We start from the raw sequence: 19008 nt of genomic DNA on the forward strand, positions 1-19008 counted from the left end.
GAATATGAACAAATGTTCGACGTAACAATATCATCAACATTTATCAGTTGAATTAGAGTTTAAGGACATCAAGTAAAATGTTTATCACAAACAAATGAAAAATGAAACTTGATCAACTACTAAGTTAATTATGATTGAATTTACAATTTCTTCTAAAATCAAAATTAATAAATAAACTTTCAACTTTATTGAATGACACGTCATATACTTATTTATCATATCATAATATTTATGTCACATCACTTATATTTTTATATGACACTCTTCATATGCATCTACAATTCATCTCACACATTATATTTATCAATTTAACTTTTACATCTCACACAACATCATATACATATGTTGAGAATCCACACACAAAAGCTTCTCATGAAAACAATTCTATTATATTCTTCGTCCAATCAACTTTCAATGCTCTTTCATTTCTAATTCTGCATATCCATATTAGTTGGTAAAAAAATACATCATATCTAATGTTATATCTTAGAATCATTCTTTCTATTTTGTTTTTAAATTTTTGTGGAAAGTACATTTTAGATACAAAATTTTGTCGCTTATATAACATTAAATCATTCATGGTTTCTCAATTTTCACCTAAATATCAGGGAAAATATGAGATTGTGTAACCTATTTGGTGATTTCCTAGTTGGGTCAAAGTTTATATCCATCTCATTTTCTTTCTCCATTTAATTTTATCCATCTTTAATTTTTTTTTTATCTATGTCTACTTAGTTTTTTTATATATATACAAATTATTGGTTCTTATGTAACTAATATTTTTTTGGACCCATTAAACACTTTTGAATTCCTAAACTATAAAATAAGTTTGGTTAACTGAATTTTGTCAGTTCCAATTATTTTATTCTTTTAGATTTTTAGTTCAACTATAAATAATAGATTATTGGATATAGACGAACAATATAGTTCACTAGCTAAGAGAAATTTCAAATATCAGAATAAATTTGTTTTTGTTAGCAGTTCGGTCATAAGCACTAACTCAATTGCATATGGAAAAATGGCTTCAGAGAGTTTTGTCTATCGTTCATACCAATAACTCATTCAAACAAAATTCTTTTGATTTAATGCATGTATTAAAAATAATAAATAAATATAAAAAACAATCACGACAAGATAACTCTTCAATAAAAACAAGAAAAAGAAATTACAAACAATTAAAAAAATCTAATTTGTTCAAGTTTATGGTCCAACACTATGGATTAGATGACTCTAGTGAAGGCACCTATGATAAACAACAACAAAAACCCAATCTTATCTTTGAAAGATGATCACTCTATTTTTTATTATACATAACTTTGTATACATTTTTAATTAACACTAAAAAATATAATTATTATTACAAATTTAATTTTATATTAAGTTGTTGTTGATAATTCATTACATATAAATATATCACAATATTTTAATTATATCTTAATAATTAAAATGTAACAATCATCTTAAATAACCACAAAATATATAATTAAAACATAATCATCACAACTTAATTTCATAACTCTATGATTAAAAATTACAATAAAAAACATAACTCTTATAACAAATTTAATTTAATTTTACGTTACTCTTGGTAGTTCATTGCATATAAATACATCACAATATTTTAATTATATTTTAATAATTATAATGTAACAACTATCTTAAATGACCACAAAGTATATAAAAATATAATTATCACAACTTAAAAACCAATAATCAATTATAAATAAATAATCTTAGTAGTTTTAAACAAAAATAAATAAATATTGAAATAAAATTATTTAAACAAAAAATAGCAATACAATTGATAAAACATTAAAATAATTTTAAATGATTATTTAGATATTAAAAATAATCAATATATAACTTTTATATCTTTTTACTTAATAATTATCCATGTATATATTTACCATGACCATTATTTCAAAAAAAAAAAATATGTAAGAAAAATGTATACTTTTAATAATTTCTATATAATTTATATACTTTAATAAAAATAAAGTCTACAATTATCAATTATATAAATTTTTACTTAAATCATGATTAATGTTTTATGTCTATGAAGTATCAGTTAAGTGGTAAAAATTTGATATTGTAATCACAGTTTAAATTCAACTCAAAATAATTATAAAATAGTGATTAATTCGACATTGATTAATAATAGTTTTTTCATTCTTAAAAAAATTATTAATTTTTATGATTATATTTTGCTAAACATCGTTTATATCATATTATTTTAAAGTAAAAATATTTATTTAATTACAAAATTTATAATTTATTTTTAATTATTTAAAAAATTAAAAAATTATATATCACTTTTGAAAAAAATTAAAATTAAACATGCGCAGGGTAATACTCTAGTATGCAATAATTATAAAAGGACGTGTAAAAGGGACAGATATAATAAGTGTAGTTTTCCAAACTACTCTGGCTTGTTTATCTTTCTTTCTTGTTTGAAAAACGTTCACTTCACCTATCTTAAAGCTTTTAATTCAGTGGAAAGTGGCAATTGCTATGTGGACCCCAAAAAACCAATTTAGGTAAAGCAGAAACCTGACAAGCATTTTCCAAACCACATGGGTTTACATATGTAGAAACGTCGTGTTTGATTTATTTTATATTTCGAACCATTCTCATTGTGTTGCAGCTAATTATTGGTACCGCTCACGGGTCCTTTGCAAGCATTAATTAGATGAAGGCAAATTATAATACGTTTCAAAGTTATTAAAAAACATTAATCATAATTAATAACACTTTATGAATTAACAGTTATCTTTATCTTTCAATTTGAAATGATAAATTATTGATATAGATATAGATTTGACGCTTTGAATTTAAGTAGTTAAATTTGATTTTTTTTTTATTTGTACTTTGATTGAATCATTATTTCATCATTAGAATTTTAAATAAATTTTAAATATTACTTTAAGAGAGGTAAGTTCACCATATATAGCATTTATCATTAGTGCTAACATTTATTATTGTTGAGAATTCCGAGCGTTGATAACAATAAATTAATGTTTTAGGATTATAAAATTTAATTCTTAAAATATTAAGTATATAAATCACATTTTTTATATATTTAAAATTTAACTCAATTATAATTAATTTTAACTAAACACTCACACGAGAATTCATCAATTCTTTAAAGTGTGAGTATCTCACTTCTATATTTACACTACGGTATAACAACTAATAAAATTTTGGACTCTAAAAAAAACACCAAATCGATTTTGGACTCTAAAATTTACTTGTTGGAAAGTCTAGAAAGTTGATGACAACAATACCAAACTTTCCAACAATATAAATTTTAATTTAAAAAAAAAAAAAACTCAAATGTGAGAAAATTTAGTCATTTTAAAATATCATTTAAAAATATTTAAGTTTCTATATCTAGGAACTAAATTGATCAATAGTCAAGATTTTTAATTAAAGAAACGTTCCTTTACACAGTAAAAAAAATGTATGATATTAAGGTTATCTGTATGATATTAAGGTTATCTGTATGATATTAGTACTCTATCTCCTCATATAAAAAATGTTCCTTTACACTATATAACATGAGATTAAGATTCTCTATATTTAAAAAAGTTTCTAATTAAAAAATGACTGACGCAATATATGATATTATCTTTAGACTAAATAATATTTGTGATTTTTTAATTTAATTTTAATTAATGTTTTAGTTTTTATCTTTTTTTTTTCTTTTTAATTTGATTATTTATTTTAATTTTAAGTGACAATTTGATCTTTTATATTTTAAATTGTCAACAATGTTATCCTTTTTTTTTTACAAATATCCAAAAAATTCATCAAAATTTTTAAACAAAATCCATAAAATTAATTATTATCTATAATATAATACAAATTTCAACAAATGCATAACTCAAATATTTAAATAAATTCATATTTTCATCTCCAACAACATCAAATTCAATAAATAAAGAATTAAAATAATTTTATTTAAAGATTTAAGTTATCAATTTGATGAAATTTGTATTATATTGAAAATGATAATTAATTTTATGGGTTTTGTTTGAAAATTTTGATGAATTTTTATAATAAAAAAAAATAACATTATTGACATTTTTAAACATAAAAGATCAAATTGTCACTTAAAATTAAAATAAAAGACTAAATAAAAAAAATACTAAAACGTTAACTGAAATTAAGTTAAGAAACCACATATATTATTTAATTTAGGCTTAATTGCAGTTTTAGTGCCCCTATTTTAGCTGAATCGCGAAAGTAGTTCTCCCGTTTTGTTTCTCTCAAGTTTTGGTACCTCAAAACATAATTTTGGTCCAACACTTAATGAAATTTTATTTTTTTTACATTTATTTAAGTCACACCATGTCTCAAGATCTCATTTGCAACGTTTGTACCTGGAATATATGATCATAAATGGTGTAGTACGGTTTTAAAAAAATAAAATTTCACCAAATTTTGGACTAAAATTCTGTTTGGAGAACCAAAACTGAAGAGAAACAAAATTGAAAAACTACTTTCGCGATTCAGCTAAAATAAAGAGACAAAAACTACAATTAAACTTTTAATCTATTTTAAAATAATATTATAATATTTATCTCCGTCTAAATAAAATATTTATACATTAATTAAACGGAGATAAATTTCACGCGAATAAATAAAATGAAAGTTGAACCGGAATACCCTTTATAAATAGACCTTAGGCACCAAATTAAATCATCACATCCACAATAAGTGAATCATGGGTAGTTCAATGCTTGTAAAGGTTACATGCATGGTTATGATATGTTTGGTTTTGGGAAGTTGTGTTCCGAAAGCCAATGGTGCACTTCCATGTGGTCAAGTGCAATTATATGTAGCATCATGCATTGGTTATCTAAGGAGTCCTGGTCCATCTGTACCAGCACCATGCTGCAATGGGATTAGAACAGTAAACAGTCAATCAAAAACAACTTCTGATCGTCAAAGTGTATGTAAGTGTCTCAAAACAACTTCACTGAGCTTACCTGGACTCAATCTTCCAGCACTTGCTGCTCTTCCTGCTAAGTGTGGTGTCAACTTGCCCTACACAGTTACCCCTTCCATCAACTGCAACACGTATGTACATCTCTCCCCAATCAATTTTCCCTATTCTATTTCACAATATCAATCATTTTGATCTTAATCGAACGGTTTTTTTAATATATATTTTAATTTTTATTTAATAATTTAAAATATTAAATCTAAATTAAGATTAATTTGACATTTTTAAAAATCAAATTTAGAATTAATATATTGATAAAATGCTAGGGACCAAACCAGACAAATATCATATCAGATACTTTATGACTACTTATAAAACATTAGAGAATTCCGTAGAGTTTATTGGAAAAAAAAATCGCTTTTAGTTCATTAAATATAATATTATCATTTTATAAAAACTAAATCAACATAATTCAAATATAAGGATTAAAATTAATAACGGCAAAGCATTTTTTTTCCCTATAAGTCTAATTAAAAAATATTACAAGAGCAACTAAAAACATTTTTAAACTTTTCTTATCTCTTTTATTCTAAAAAGTAAATTTTCCATGCTTAATATATTTGTAAAGAAACTGATGTCAAATTCATATTTTGCTCATTTCAGGATAAAGTACTGAGGCCATAAGCTTGATGAATAAGTAATAAATAATAGTTGGTTTGTGGTAATAACCATAACTACTTAAAGAGAATAAATAAATTGTCTTGTCTCAATTTCCCGTGTTGTAACCCGATCCCATTTGGGATCGATCAGTATACTATCCATTTCAAATCGATATAATGATATAATAAATTCTACAATGTTTCGCCTCAAAATTAATAATCATTATCCATTGTGACATTTGGATTCACTATCTTTACTCTCATTTTTTTTTTCTTTTTATAAGTAATGGTTAGTCGTTAGTTTTGTTAGTGAAAAAGGAAAGATGTTGGTAAAAAAGTTTGAATTTCTAATTTCGTTTTCAATATTTTTTTTGGTGTTTCAACTTTAAGAAGTTATTCTTTTTTTTACTTAAATTTAAGAAAATGTTTCCTCTTCAATTTAAAATTTTGAATATGCACTTTATAAAGTTACTAATAATGAAATACTCAATTTGTCCCACAAATAATAATTTGTTTGACTATTTTAGAAAGATTTAAAAAAGTGTAAAAATAAAAATAACTTAACTGCAGTTTCAGTTCTCCTATTTTTACTAATTCACGAAATTGATCTTTTTATTTTAAAAGTCGACAGTTTTGGTTACTCTCAAATTTTTGAACTAAAAAATAACTATTTGACATATTTTTAATGATGTAACATACAATTATATGATATAGAACCATCTAGACGGATTAATTATTCATATGTTATTAATTAAATTAAAAATATGAAAATTTTCCGAAGTTGAAATATAAGTGTTTACAGCGTTTTATTTCAATTTCATGGGTTTTAATTAATCATTCTACATCGTTGTATCATGTGTCACATTATTTAGATCATATCATATCATCATTTTTTAGTTAAAAAATTAGAGGGCGGGATCAAAATTGACTTTTAAAATAGGAGAAACCAATTTCGTGAATCTGTAAATATAGGGAGACTAAAATAGGGGGACCAATTTCGAGAATAATAGTTTTATTAAATTACATATCTTGTATTCACCGTTATCATTTATGCAAAGTGAAATATAATAAAATATAAGCAAAATTAGTATCTATAAAATTGCTGTATCTAGTCTAATTTATATCATATACATCAACTTTTTAGATTGTTTTTTTGTTTTTTTTTCTATAGTTGAAATGATATAATCACTACAAGAAACTCACACAACTTTGAGGTCTCAGATTCAAATTCGAGACATGATATTCAACCTAACAATACTGATATTTGTTAGTTGTATTATGACTTAAGAATTGTTTATATTTCATTCTAAAGAGAGTAATTAATAATACATAAATAGGTATTCGATATCTACTATTGTATAACATTTCCCCTTAAATGTTTTTCCACACATGTCTCATTAAAACCTTATTAGAAAGAAGAAAAAATCTATGAAAAAAACTATACTGAAAGAAAAATAGTGCAATATCCTTTTGTGAGAATTGCAAAATTTATTCTCTCCCTAAACCAAAAAATCATTTGTAAGACGACGAACATCAATCTTACATGTTTCTCAAAAGTTCTATTTGGAAGTAACTTTGTGAAAAAGTCTACAAGATTATCCCACTAACAAATTTGTTAAATGCTTACATCACAACTCTTTTAAAGATCATGAGTAAAAAAAAATTTGGAGATATATGTTTTGGTCGATCTCCTTTAATGTACTCTTCTTTCAATTGAGCAACATGCAATATTATCTTTATATATAGTTGTTGCATTTATTTTTCTGGAAGAAAAACAACAAGTTTCTTGTACGTGTTGAATCAAAGACTTCAATAAAAAAATATTCTCAACTTATCTCATGTAACGCTAAAAGCAGTGCTGACTCTAAGCATGTTTAGTGTGTGAGATCGCACATGTACTCAAATTTTTAAGGATACAAAAAAAAATATTTTATAGTATAAAAATATCATATGGTAAAAAAAAATATAGTGCAAAAAATAATATAGTGAAGAAATGTCAAAGTTTAAGTTGTTCAATATTTTTTTTCTTAAAATTATAGGTTCAATATTTTAAATTTATAAATTGTAGAACTGTTATAGTTGAATATGTAAAAAAAAATTATGTATCTTTTTTTATTCGTGTACTATAATTAGAACCCTATAAAAAAAACAAAATAATTTTGTAGATTATCCTACTTCTTTTACTCCTTGGTCCCTTAAATTTGTGAAGAAGAACAAAACAAATTAATTTATTTTCTACTATCAAATTGGTTATCCCTTTTACTACAAATTGGTTGTCCCTACTCTCATCTCAATTTTTCTTCTTCTTCAAATGTCATTAAATGATATTTTGTTATGGAAAAGCATATTGATCGCATCAAACGTAATAAATTCATCATTGTTGTCTTAGTCATAAGATCCAAGATAAATCAATTAGCACATATAAAAAAACGTAATGAATTTATTAGTATCACATTAAATATAATAAAATTCCTTACCATTATATGACGTATAAAAAGAATACAGAACATGTATAAAAAAAATAGAGCACCAAGTTTAAACTTCGTATATGACACTCAAATTTTCATGGACCGCTTTGGCTCAAAGTTCTGCATGATTTGAGTATGTTATTGTTATGGTTTATTTCATAGATCTCCATGAAATAGATGTACCACCACTTGCAAACAAATACTCCATTTGGAATGAAATATAAGCAAAAGTGATAGTTGAACGGTTAATGTATACAAATAAGAACTTAGTCTAGATACATCAATATTTCAACTATCATTTTTGCTTATATTTCATTCCAGATGGAGTAACTTGTTTGTGATATACCAAATAATGTGTATCTGCATAACTAATTAATTCTAGTTTGGGTACGCTAGAATAAAACAAACTAATATCCATTGTGCCTCTAAGATACAAAGTATATGCTTGACTCTGTCGAGATGTCTCTATGTAGGTCAAAAACTATATTTTGCTAATTGATCAACATAAAATGGTATATCATGACGTGTGTAATAGCAAAATACATCAATGTTTAAATCGCATTACGACATGCTTTGCAAAAAATAAACTACAGAAATTTAAATAACATAATCAAACTAAAGAATATAACATGGAAATTAACTGCAAAGCCGAAGAAAAATTACGACTAGATAATAACACTATGTGAAAATTATTACAAACACTTAAACTTCTCTCAAATACCCCTACACCCCAATTTAACCATTCTCCAAAGAAACTATTTAACTAACCTCACAAAACTCTAAAACAGGAAAGAAAGAAAAGAGTCAGATATAAACTTAATGTGTTTCCGAATGATGCAAATGGTAATGAAAAATTAAAGTCATATATAGCATTGACCTTCGTTTTTCTTAACAATTCTAAACAATGTGGGACTATTTCAAGATATATAATATTAACCAACTCCAACAATCTCCACCTTGATTGAAACTTATATAGTTTTAGCTTTCTTTGTCTATAACGACAGTCATAGTTCAAAAGAACTATCATACTCCATCATAAAAAGTATACTTCGATTGAAGCAAAACCGCTTCAAAAATTTCTTTTCCATGCTGAAAATAATGTTGACTAACATTGTGCAACTTCCATGTTGACTTTCTCATAAAGTTCTTCAACCATTGACATAATCTCAGAACACATCTTGTATCAATGCCAACGTCTTATTTCTCTAGCTATGATTCATCCTTTTCCCTGGTAGCACATAAATTCCATGAGGATAAAGTTCTCATTTTTAGACAAGATCATCATCTCCTATCACGAGGAAGACATTGCTATCATTTGACCTAGATTCATTCTCCAACATTTCTCCACCAGAGCAATTATTCGTCACATGTATAGACTTTTCACATTTCCAAAATTTCATAATTATTTTATATTTTTTCTTCACATACGGCCTATACCTCTATCAACCAACATAGAGTTTGATGAATTGTTATCCTCACTTTTAAATCTTCTTTCTTTAGGGTTTTCTTTCCATATATCAAAACAAGTTTGATACGCCCATGGAAAAGTGAAGGGGATCATGAGTCTTAATGCTTTATCTTCGTCTTCAATTTTCACTCTAGTGACTTCTAATTAAGAGACAATGTCATTGAGAGGTAAATCATAAAGAACCACTTTGTTTCCCAAACAACACTTCTAAAGTATCAAAATCATTTTTTAATGTAGAAGATCAAACAATGTTACAAACACATAACATACTAAGAATTTAATACTCTATTGAACCAAAATCTACTAATACCCGATGTTGGAGAAAAACGAAAGTAGAGGAATTAAAGAAGCACGATCAAACACAAGAATATAACGTGGAAACACCAAAATTCGATAAAAATATCATGACTTGATAATAACACTATGTGAATATATTTGCAACACATAAATTTTTCGTAGTTTAAATATGTTTTTTGTCCTTGTTGATATGTTTTGTTTTGATATTAGTCCCTGTAATTTTTTTTTTGTTTGATTTATACCCTTGCAAATTCTAACAAGTTTTAAAATAGTCCTTTATGAATCCCTTTTACTAAAAAAAATGGTGACATGATTAATTTTGGATGAAGGGGAATATGGTGACCTTGTAATTATTATTGACTAGACAATTTTTAATATTTAAAATTAAAATTCATTTTATTAACTTATTTAATTATTTAATTTAAAACTAATTAATTAATTAACTAATTAAATAATAAAAACTCTATAATCTTCATCTTCGACTCCAATTTTTTTAATAAAAATTCAACAATCTTCATCTTCAACCCTAATTTCTTCATCTTCAAATCACAAATTCTCATATCTGGATCCAAACCCTAAAATTTCTAAGATCCATACTTTCCTCTCTCTAATTTATCAGGAGTAAAAAAAAAATTGGGATCCAAAGCTTCTTTTTCTAGCTCTTGTAACTCTTGCATTTGGAGCAATATTGATTTGCAAAATCGCAAAACAAAACAAAAGTAATAGATAAAAATAATGTTAATATGCTCATGCAACCAATCTCCTGATATGCTCTTGCAATATTAAGAAAAATGAGAGATTGAAATTTTTAGGGTTTGCATCCAAATATGAGAATTTGTAATTTGAATATGAAGAAATTAGAGTTGAAGATTAAGGTTGTTGAGTTTTTATTAAAAAATTTGGATTAAAAATGAAGATTGTTGAGTTTTTATTATTTAATTGATTTATTAATTAGTTTTAAGTTTTTAATTAAATAATTAAATGAGTTAATAAAATTAATTTTAATTTTAGATATTAAATATTGTCTAGTCAACAACAATTACACAGTCACCATGTGTTACTTTATCCAAAATTAGTTATGTCATCATTTTTTTACTAGAAAAGATTCATAAAGGACTTTTTTAAAACTTGTTAGAATTTGCAAGGATATAAATCAAACAAAAAAAATGACAGGGAATAAAATCAAAACGAAGCATATTTGCAAAGACCAAAAATATATTTAAACATTTCTCTTAAAAACCTCACACCCCCAATTCAACCACTATTCAAAGAAAATATCTAACTGCCCTCACTAAAATTTAAACTATTTCTAACTTATACAAATTTTAATGAAAAAACTAGAGCCATTTATATATACCCTTAAATATTCTCTTCCTTTATAATTCTAAGCAACATAGAACTATTTCAAGATATATAATATCAATCAACTCCACAATATAGTATTTTAAGACCAAGTAGTTATTCATTTTCTTATCGAGATCTCTAAGGATCTTTATCCATATATAGTAATATCACAATTAATGTAGTATACAACAGATAAGATTTGTCAATATAGAAATGTTTAAACACATATTTATACAAGCTTCTTGATGTGCAAAATTTAATTTTTTCAAATGATTAAATTTATAATCTCAGACAAAACTGTCATTTCCAAGTCCTTCATCTCAAGTTCATTTTTCAAAAAATCAATAACTTTTGAAAACTCTTTAGAATTTCCTATGCTTTTTATGTTATCAACATAAACACCAATTATAGCAAATTCATGTTTAGATATTTTTCATTATAAAAAAAAGGATGAAATAGCAATTAATGCAACAACCATGGCCAAATTAACTCATTTTCATATCTATCTCCTAGAAAATATTCATTGATAGGATGGTACCACATGTGTCTAGATTGTTTAAGCCCATAGAGAAACTTATTCAATTTGATAAAATAGTTTTTTTTTTTTTTTTTTTTTTTTTTTTTTTTTTTTTTTTTTTTTTATATGTACTTCAAGTAAATTAAATTAATTAAGAGATTCATGTGAATGTAACTATCTTGTGAGCCATATAAGAAATTCGTAAAAACATCCAACATGTGAAAATTGAGCTACTCATGTGCTACAAGGCTAATTAAGTATAAAAAAGTTCTTACATCCATTATAAGCACATATCTCTCATCAAAATCAATCATATGTCTTTCCAAAACCCCTTGAGCAACAAGTCGGATTTGTATATTACAATTTCACTATTATCATTTTGTTTTCGTGCAAACATCCATTGTAGCAACTAGTTTCACACCTTCGGGTGTTCAAACTACATGTCCAAAAACTTTTCTCTTAGAAATAAAGCTTTATTCAACATCAATTGTCTCTTATTTTGGCCAGTCATCACTTTATCTATAATCCTTAGTGGACCTTGAATCATGATTGCTATTATCTTTTATCACATTAATATTATATGAAAAACCATCATCAATGTTTACTTCATGTTGGTTCCATCGAATTCCATTAGTAATATTATTTATTGAGATCTCTTTATTTTAATGAATTTCGGGTATCTCGTGAAAGTCTTTGAGACCGAAATGTCAATTATGTCATAAAACTATTTTAGAGTTTCTATATCCTCACTTGAGTCATCTTTCTTTTTAGCTCATTATTCTTGTTTGAGAATTTATATCTTTGAACTGAGTGGTCTACCATAGTTCAAGCCCGATTGGAGTATTGAGATCTCTTTATTTTCACATCAGTGAGTACATTTGGTGGTTGGTTTGCTAAAAATTGCAAATGAATTATCTTTTAGACTTTCAATTCACATTGTTTGGTTCGAGGATTAAGATAATGATAATTCATTCTAACCAATCTATTTTTCTAACCGCTTATTCTCTCCCTTAATGTTGAAAATTTCAATTTATTAAAATGACAATCAACAAATTGAATTGTAAATAAATTTATTGTTGTTGATTCAAAATATTTTATAATAGATGGAAATTCGTATTTAACATATATATTGTGCCTTGGTCTGCTCCCAATAATTGAGCTTAGGGCCGATTGGTGTTTTTGGTGGGTGTTTGAGCATATATAACCGTGGACCAAACAATGTAGGACATGTATGTGTTAGCTTAACGAGTTGAGCCTTTGGCCAATTTGAGACAACAAAGTTTTTCCCATCAAAATTAAAACGAATTTAGATAAATACACATGAGTGTTAATCATGTTGTCATGTCTATGTGTATGCGTCTATGAGTAAAGTGTAGGGTATTTCTATACAAAATTGTGGGAGAAGATTCCTCATTTATTGGTCCTAAATAGGACGAAAGTTGCTATAGAAATTGACCTTCATAGCTACGATCCTTATACCCATTATACAAGCTTATTCAACGTTGTATGATTTTTTATATGATATTTACAATAAAAGTTCATAGTACGAATACTGAATTTATAAAAATCTCCATAAATGTAAAGAGGCAATCGATCACGTTAAATACTTAAGTTCGACACATGATTTGTCATTTCCTTTTCTGATAAATATGATTGAAAATGACTTAATTCTTCCAAAGCAATTATTGATAAATCTCCTCAATTAGGCCTTTCATGTGTGAATTCCTTTCATATATATATATATATATTGAGAACACACACAAAAAAAAATTAGACACAAATACAGAAATGTTTATATCATTTTAATTATTTCAAAAGTAAATATCATTTTATTCTTTTATATATTTTATCTATTTTTTTTCCATTTGTGTGTGTAAATTCAAATGCTTTTTATTTAAGATTGTGACTATACATGTGTTTCTCTATGTCCATGCGGTAGTTCTATACTAGATATATTTTATTAACTTAATTTAAATGTTCAATTCGTCTTTTAATCGTGTTTTATCGTGTAAAATTAATTTATATCGTTAAAATGTTTAACCATTGAACCGGCTTTTATTCTTAATTAATTACTTTTTTAACAAATTAGTGTACATGATCATTAAGTTAATAAAATTTAGATGCTTTTTTACGAATAGTAGATACAATTTATCTTTTTAAATAATCAAGTAAAAGTTTAGTCAGATACAGAGATGAGAAATGAAAATTGATCATATATTAGGTCTGTTTGTTATAGTTTTTTTTTAAATGATTTTTTCTTTATATTTTAAAAAATGATTTTTATGATAATTTTCTCAAAAATAGTAGAAGATATTTCAGATTTATTTGTTACGTATTAAAAAAATAATTTTGACATTCAATAATTTATAATTATTATAAATTTTAACATGATAAAAATCAATTTTAAAAAAAAAATTATCTCAAAAATAACTTTTATGATAAGTTTCTTAATATAATTTTTCATTTTAATCATTTTTTTAAAATTTTGTTATTAAAAAAAAAAAAAAGAGTTTTCTACGGAGATGGGGAGGAAGTCTCCCCAAGAGTTATTTGGGAACAATTTACTAATGAGAATGTGAGATTACTAAATCATGACTATACAACTATATATGGATAGTTGCGATTTAAAGTTATTTAAATACACATGATCACTTAAAAAAATCAAATGATTTTTTGTTCTAATTTTGACCCTTCATGATTTGATCAATGGATAAGATTCATTCATCTCACTTTCACATTATAAATGTCCTCTCATTTGATAGGTTTCCTATATATATATATATATATATATATGGGTCGAAATCCGTTAGCTTCAAGAGTAAATCTAAGATGAGTTAGTCCGCTTAATAACTCATATTCACGATGAATTTTAGAAATTCAACCGTCAAATCAAAAATTCTTATTGAATAGATCAACACCATAGTTTTTTTATAAAATTCTTTGATATTTCATTAAAATTTGCATGTTTGATAATTAAAATATTATTTTTCTATCAATAATCAACCGTTAAATTTGTGAAATTTATCTTTTATATTAAGTAGAGTAATTTATGTTAGACTTGTTTTTAGACTCAACGGATTCCTATAAGATCTTAAACTTATTCATCGTTTATTTAAATATTTTATATGTTATATTTATTTATCTTTTGATATATTTATAAATTAATTTTGTATGTGATTTTTATTATTGTCATAATTTTTTATTTATTTGATGGTAAAATTTTAAACTTTTTCATACCAATTTAATTGAAAATTAAAAAAAAAATATAATTAATTTCTTATACTTACATAGCCTCGATAGAGATATTTTAAATGGTTGGAATGAAAAGCGAATAATAATTAGAAAGAAGAGCGATTACTCGTCGCACTCGTTCCACCTATTAATATTACTATTTATGTATGATTTTTACTTGTTTCTTAAAAATATTCAGTTATCTTAAAGCTTTTAATTAATTCAGCAGAAAGTGGAATTGCTCTTTAGGTCCCAAAAAACTAATTCGGGGAAAGCAGAAACGTGAGAAGCATTTTCCAAAGCACATGGGTTTACATATATGTAGAAACGGCGTGTGTGATTGATTTTATATTTGGAACCACAAGGTGTGTGTTCATTCAATTCCAACCATAAATTATAACTCAAATTAATCATTGTTGAGAGTTCCAATGGACTGCATTCGCTGCAATAACGGATTAATTTTCAGGCTACACGAAATTTTGACGTCATACTTCAACCAAATATCATAAACTATTAGGTATTCATATCCTATCTCTTAACTCTATAATTAATACCTTGAATATTCATTCACACTTAATTCAACAACCACCTCTTTAAGAGTGACTTTTTCACATCGGTCTTTTATATACTTGAACTGCCATATAAATCAAACTTTTAAGAATTCGATACAAGATAACTATCTAATATATCGACAATTATGTATTCACTCTCTAAGCTAGACTACTCTAATATGACTTGTTAAGAAGTTTGGCTGAGATAAGAAACAACAATCAACTAATAATGAAGGACCAAAAGAAATTTTAAATAAAAATGTGTCAAATTCTTTTATAATATTAGAATATTTAATCTGTTGTTATTTTCATAGTTCTAACGACTTCTTTAATAATTATATTTTAAGATTTTAGTAAATATTTAAACTAATGTTTTAATAAAAATATATAAATTTATTTAGTCGTTGAGAAATAAAAAATATTAATTTAGATAATTTTAAATGTGAGTAAAATTAGTTTTAATAGTAGTCACACAAGAAATGTGGTTTTATACAATATAACATTAAAAGTGTTTGATAACTAAATAGAGAGAATCAGAAGCACGTAAAATAGAACCAAAATCGAACCGATATTTCCTCTATAAATAGTCCTTAGACACGATAACATAATCATTCATTCAAAAACACTTGAAGTAAAATTCCTAGCTAGCTCTTTCAATTAATAATTTCCAAATAACAATCATGGGTAGCTCAATGCTTGCAAAGGTTACATGCATGGCTATGATATGTTTTGTTATGGGAAGTAGTATTATGAAGGCCAATGGTGAAATACCATGTGGTCAAGTGCAACTATATGTAGCATCATGCGTTGGTTATCTAAGGAGCCCAGGTCCATCTGTACCAGAACCATGCTGCAATGGGATTAGAACTGTCAATAGTCAATCAAAAACAACTGCTGATCGTCAAAGTGTATGTAATTGTCTCAAATCAACTGCACTGAGCTTCCCTGGACTCAATCCTCAAGCACTTGCTGCTCTTCCTGCTAATTGTGGTGTTAACTTGCCATACAAAATTTCCACCTCCATTGACTGCAACACGTACGTACTTACTACCCCTTTATATTTTCTTAGTCATTAGGTAAGGAGATCTGTTTAGTCTATAAAAAATGATAAATAATTATATTCTAAAAACTAAATTCAATTTATCTTTTCTAAACATTTTATTATGTATTAGAGACCGGTTAAATTTAAGGGTTTCATAAGTTGGGACAAACCTATAAAATCGATTTGAATCGACCTAAAAAATCAGTTTGGGTTTGATAATTAAATAATTTCAATTTTCAAAATAAGAAAACGTGTCATTAAAATTTGGTATTCAATTAAATTAAATGTCCGGATTGACATGGTTTTCTCAAAATCCATTGTATTTTTATTTATTTTTTTGAAAAACTAAGATAATCTTCCTAAAAAATCTATTTCTTTCATCTTTTCATTTTCAAAAAGTGAGACGCTCAACCAACCTAAATCTATTTTATATGAAGTTTATAACTTTAATATTTATAAATAGATTTAAAGAAATAAAAAGATTTTGGGCAAGTCATTAATCAACTCATGTACATACCCAATTATTTTGATCAAATATTTGACATTGTAGTTGATAATTATCTACCTCGTAATGGCTCTTTCAATTTCTTTTCCAAAAAATGTATATGATTGTAGTTTGATATTTTGTATTTCTATTGTCCCACTCTCTCAATTTTTTAAGTCTTTGTAGTTGATTTGTTCAATTTATGTTGTATATCCATTCAATTAATGTGTTGTATATTCACCCAAAAAATATTCATGAGTTTTTGCTAAGTGATTTTGTAGAGTAGGGTCAAGTGATTTTGTTAATTGAGTATTTGTAAGGTTGGATTGTTATAATATATATATATATATATATCGGTTATGTTTTCTTTTGATTTTAGTTTCAACTTATAAAATGTTTGTGACTCTTTAAAAAAAACAGTACTCTACTCAATTAGTTTCATTATCATATTTCATACTAATTAGTCAATAAAGTATATGAAGATAATATGCAGTCCCTAATGTTTTATCTGTTGTTATATACATTGATAAAATGTTATGCATGGAATACTAATGAAATATTCGGAACTAATTATCATATATTATAGGAACTAAATAGGAGAAAGTAATACTAAATTGAATTTATTGAAACTATCTTTTTTTTGTTTTATCCTTTAAAAATGATATTATTACTTCATAGGAGCTAATTCAACATACATAATACAAAAATAGTGACCAAAATTAACAAAATAATGAGCAACAAAAGCAATTATTTTATTTTTCAAGATGTCTAACAAAAAATATTACAAGAGACACAAAACCTTTTTAACTAATTTTCCTTTACTCTGTTTTTAAAACGTGAACTTTCCATGCATAATACATTTGTTTGCTCATTTCAGGATAAAGTACTGAGCAGCTTGAATGAGGCCATAAGCTTGATGGATAAGTAATAAGTGATACTTGGTTTGTGGTAATAACCATAACTAAGAGAGAATAATAAGCTTCATGAATAAGCTTGACACAACTGTGTACTGATTATATTTCAAATGATTGTTGGTTGTATTTGTTTAAATTGCAATTAAATCAAATCAATTCAGCTTGTATGAAATGAATTCAAGATATACTACAAATGAGAACATATTGAATCTATATAAGTTAAAAGCTATGATGCAAAATCAGGGTGTTGTTTGAATTTAGGGATCAAATTGATATTAAGTTATGATTTTATTTTAATTTTATTGTTATTTTATTTCCAAAACAAATTATTCACTTAAGTTTATGGCAGATCAGCTACACATGTAGCAATTTAAATTGAAAGTAGTTGATCATTCGATAACTAATTTAATGTTTTTATTGAGTTAGAGATCAATTTGACGAGTTACACTTTGAAAGACTAAAATAGTAGTTTAGTCTTTTAAAATATTACTACCTAGGTTCTTTAAATATAAGACTCTCTTGAATTTTTTTCTTGTCTCTTTTTATAAAACTCTTTTAAATTTTCAACTTCATTAATTACTTCTTTACCAATATACTTCTAATTATATTACATCTTTTTCTATCATATGTAATAAAATACTCTAATAAAAAATGTTATTTTCTCTGATGCCAATTATAAAATAAAAAAACCAATAAACTTATTTATTATTATTATTATTATTATTATTATTATTATTATTATTATTATTATTATTATTATTATTATTATCACTTTTTAAATGATTTTACAAATATAATCTCATAGAATATTATGAGACATTGAATATGTCATTGGTATAAAAAAGACAAACATTAAATCAGTGTAAAAAAATCATTTAAATAACAAATATATCTTAAAAATCACAACTTTTTCTTATAATTGAGATAAAAATATCTTCAATTTTTTTCTTATAAAGAGAACCAAGGTACTAACTAATTATTTATCTTGAATGATAAATTTGTAAAACTATACTAATTGTAAACAAATTTAATAACACAGTACATTTTTTTTCTATTATTGTGATTTATTTAAAATGATTATATGT

The 19008-nt window shown here is 25.2% G+C and overlaps 2 protein-coding genes across 2 annotated transcripts; both read left to right on the forward strand.

Moving 5' to 3' along the window:
* Positions 1-4687: 4687 nt before the first annotated feature.
* On the forward strand, positions 4688-5855 carry LOC101495082 (non-specific lipid-transfer protein 1-like). The gene is made up of 2 exons (XM_004492495.4): positions 4688-5082; positions 5612-5855. Exons 1-2 carry the CDS (start codon positions 4727-4729, stop codon positions 5622-5624), a joined length of 369 nt encoding a protein of 122 aa, XP_004492552.1. The 5' UTR covers positions 4688-4726; the 3' UTR covers positions 5625-5855.
* A 10222-nt stretch (positions 5856-16077) lies between these two features.
* Positions 16078-18095, forward strand: LOC101495412 (non-specific lipid-transfer protein 1). The gene is made up of 2 exons (XM_004492496.4): positions 16078-16519; positions 17887-18095. Exons 1-2 carry the CDS (start codon positions 16164-16166, stop codon positions 17897-17899), a joined length of 369 nt encoding a protein of 122 aa, XP_004492553.1. The 5' UTR covers positions 16078-16163; the 3' UTR covers positions 17900-18095.
* Positions 18096-19008: the final 913 nt, after the last annotated feature.

This window comes from Cicer arietinum, chromosome 3 (assembly GCF_000331145.2).
Source record: "Cicer arietinum cultivar CDC Frontier isolate Library 1 chromosome 3, Cicar.CDCFrontier_v2.0, whole genome shotgun sequence".
Lineage (NCBI taxonomy): Eukaryota > Viridiplantae > Streptophyta > Magnoliopsida > Fabales > Fabaceae > Cicer > Cicer arietinum.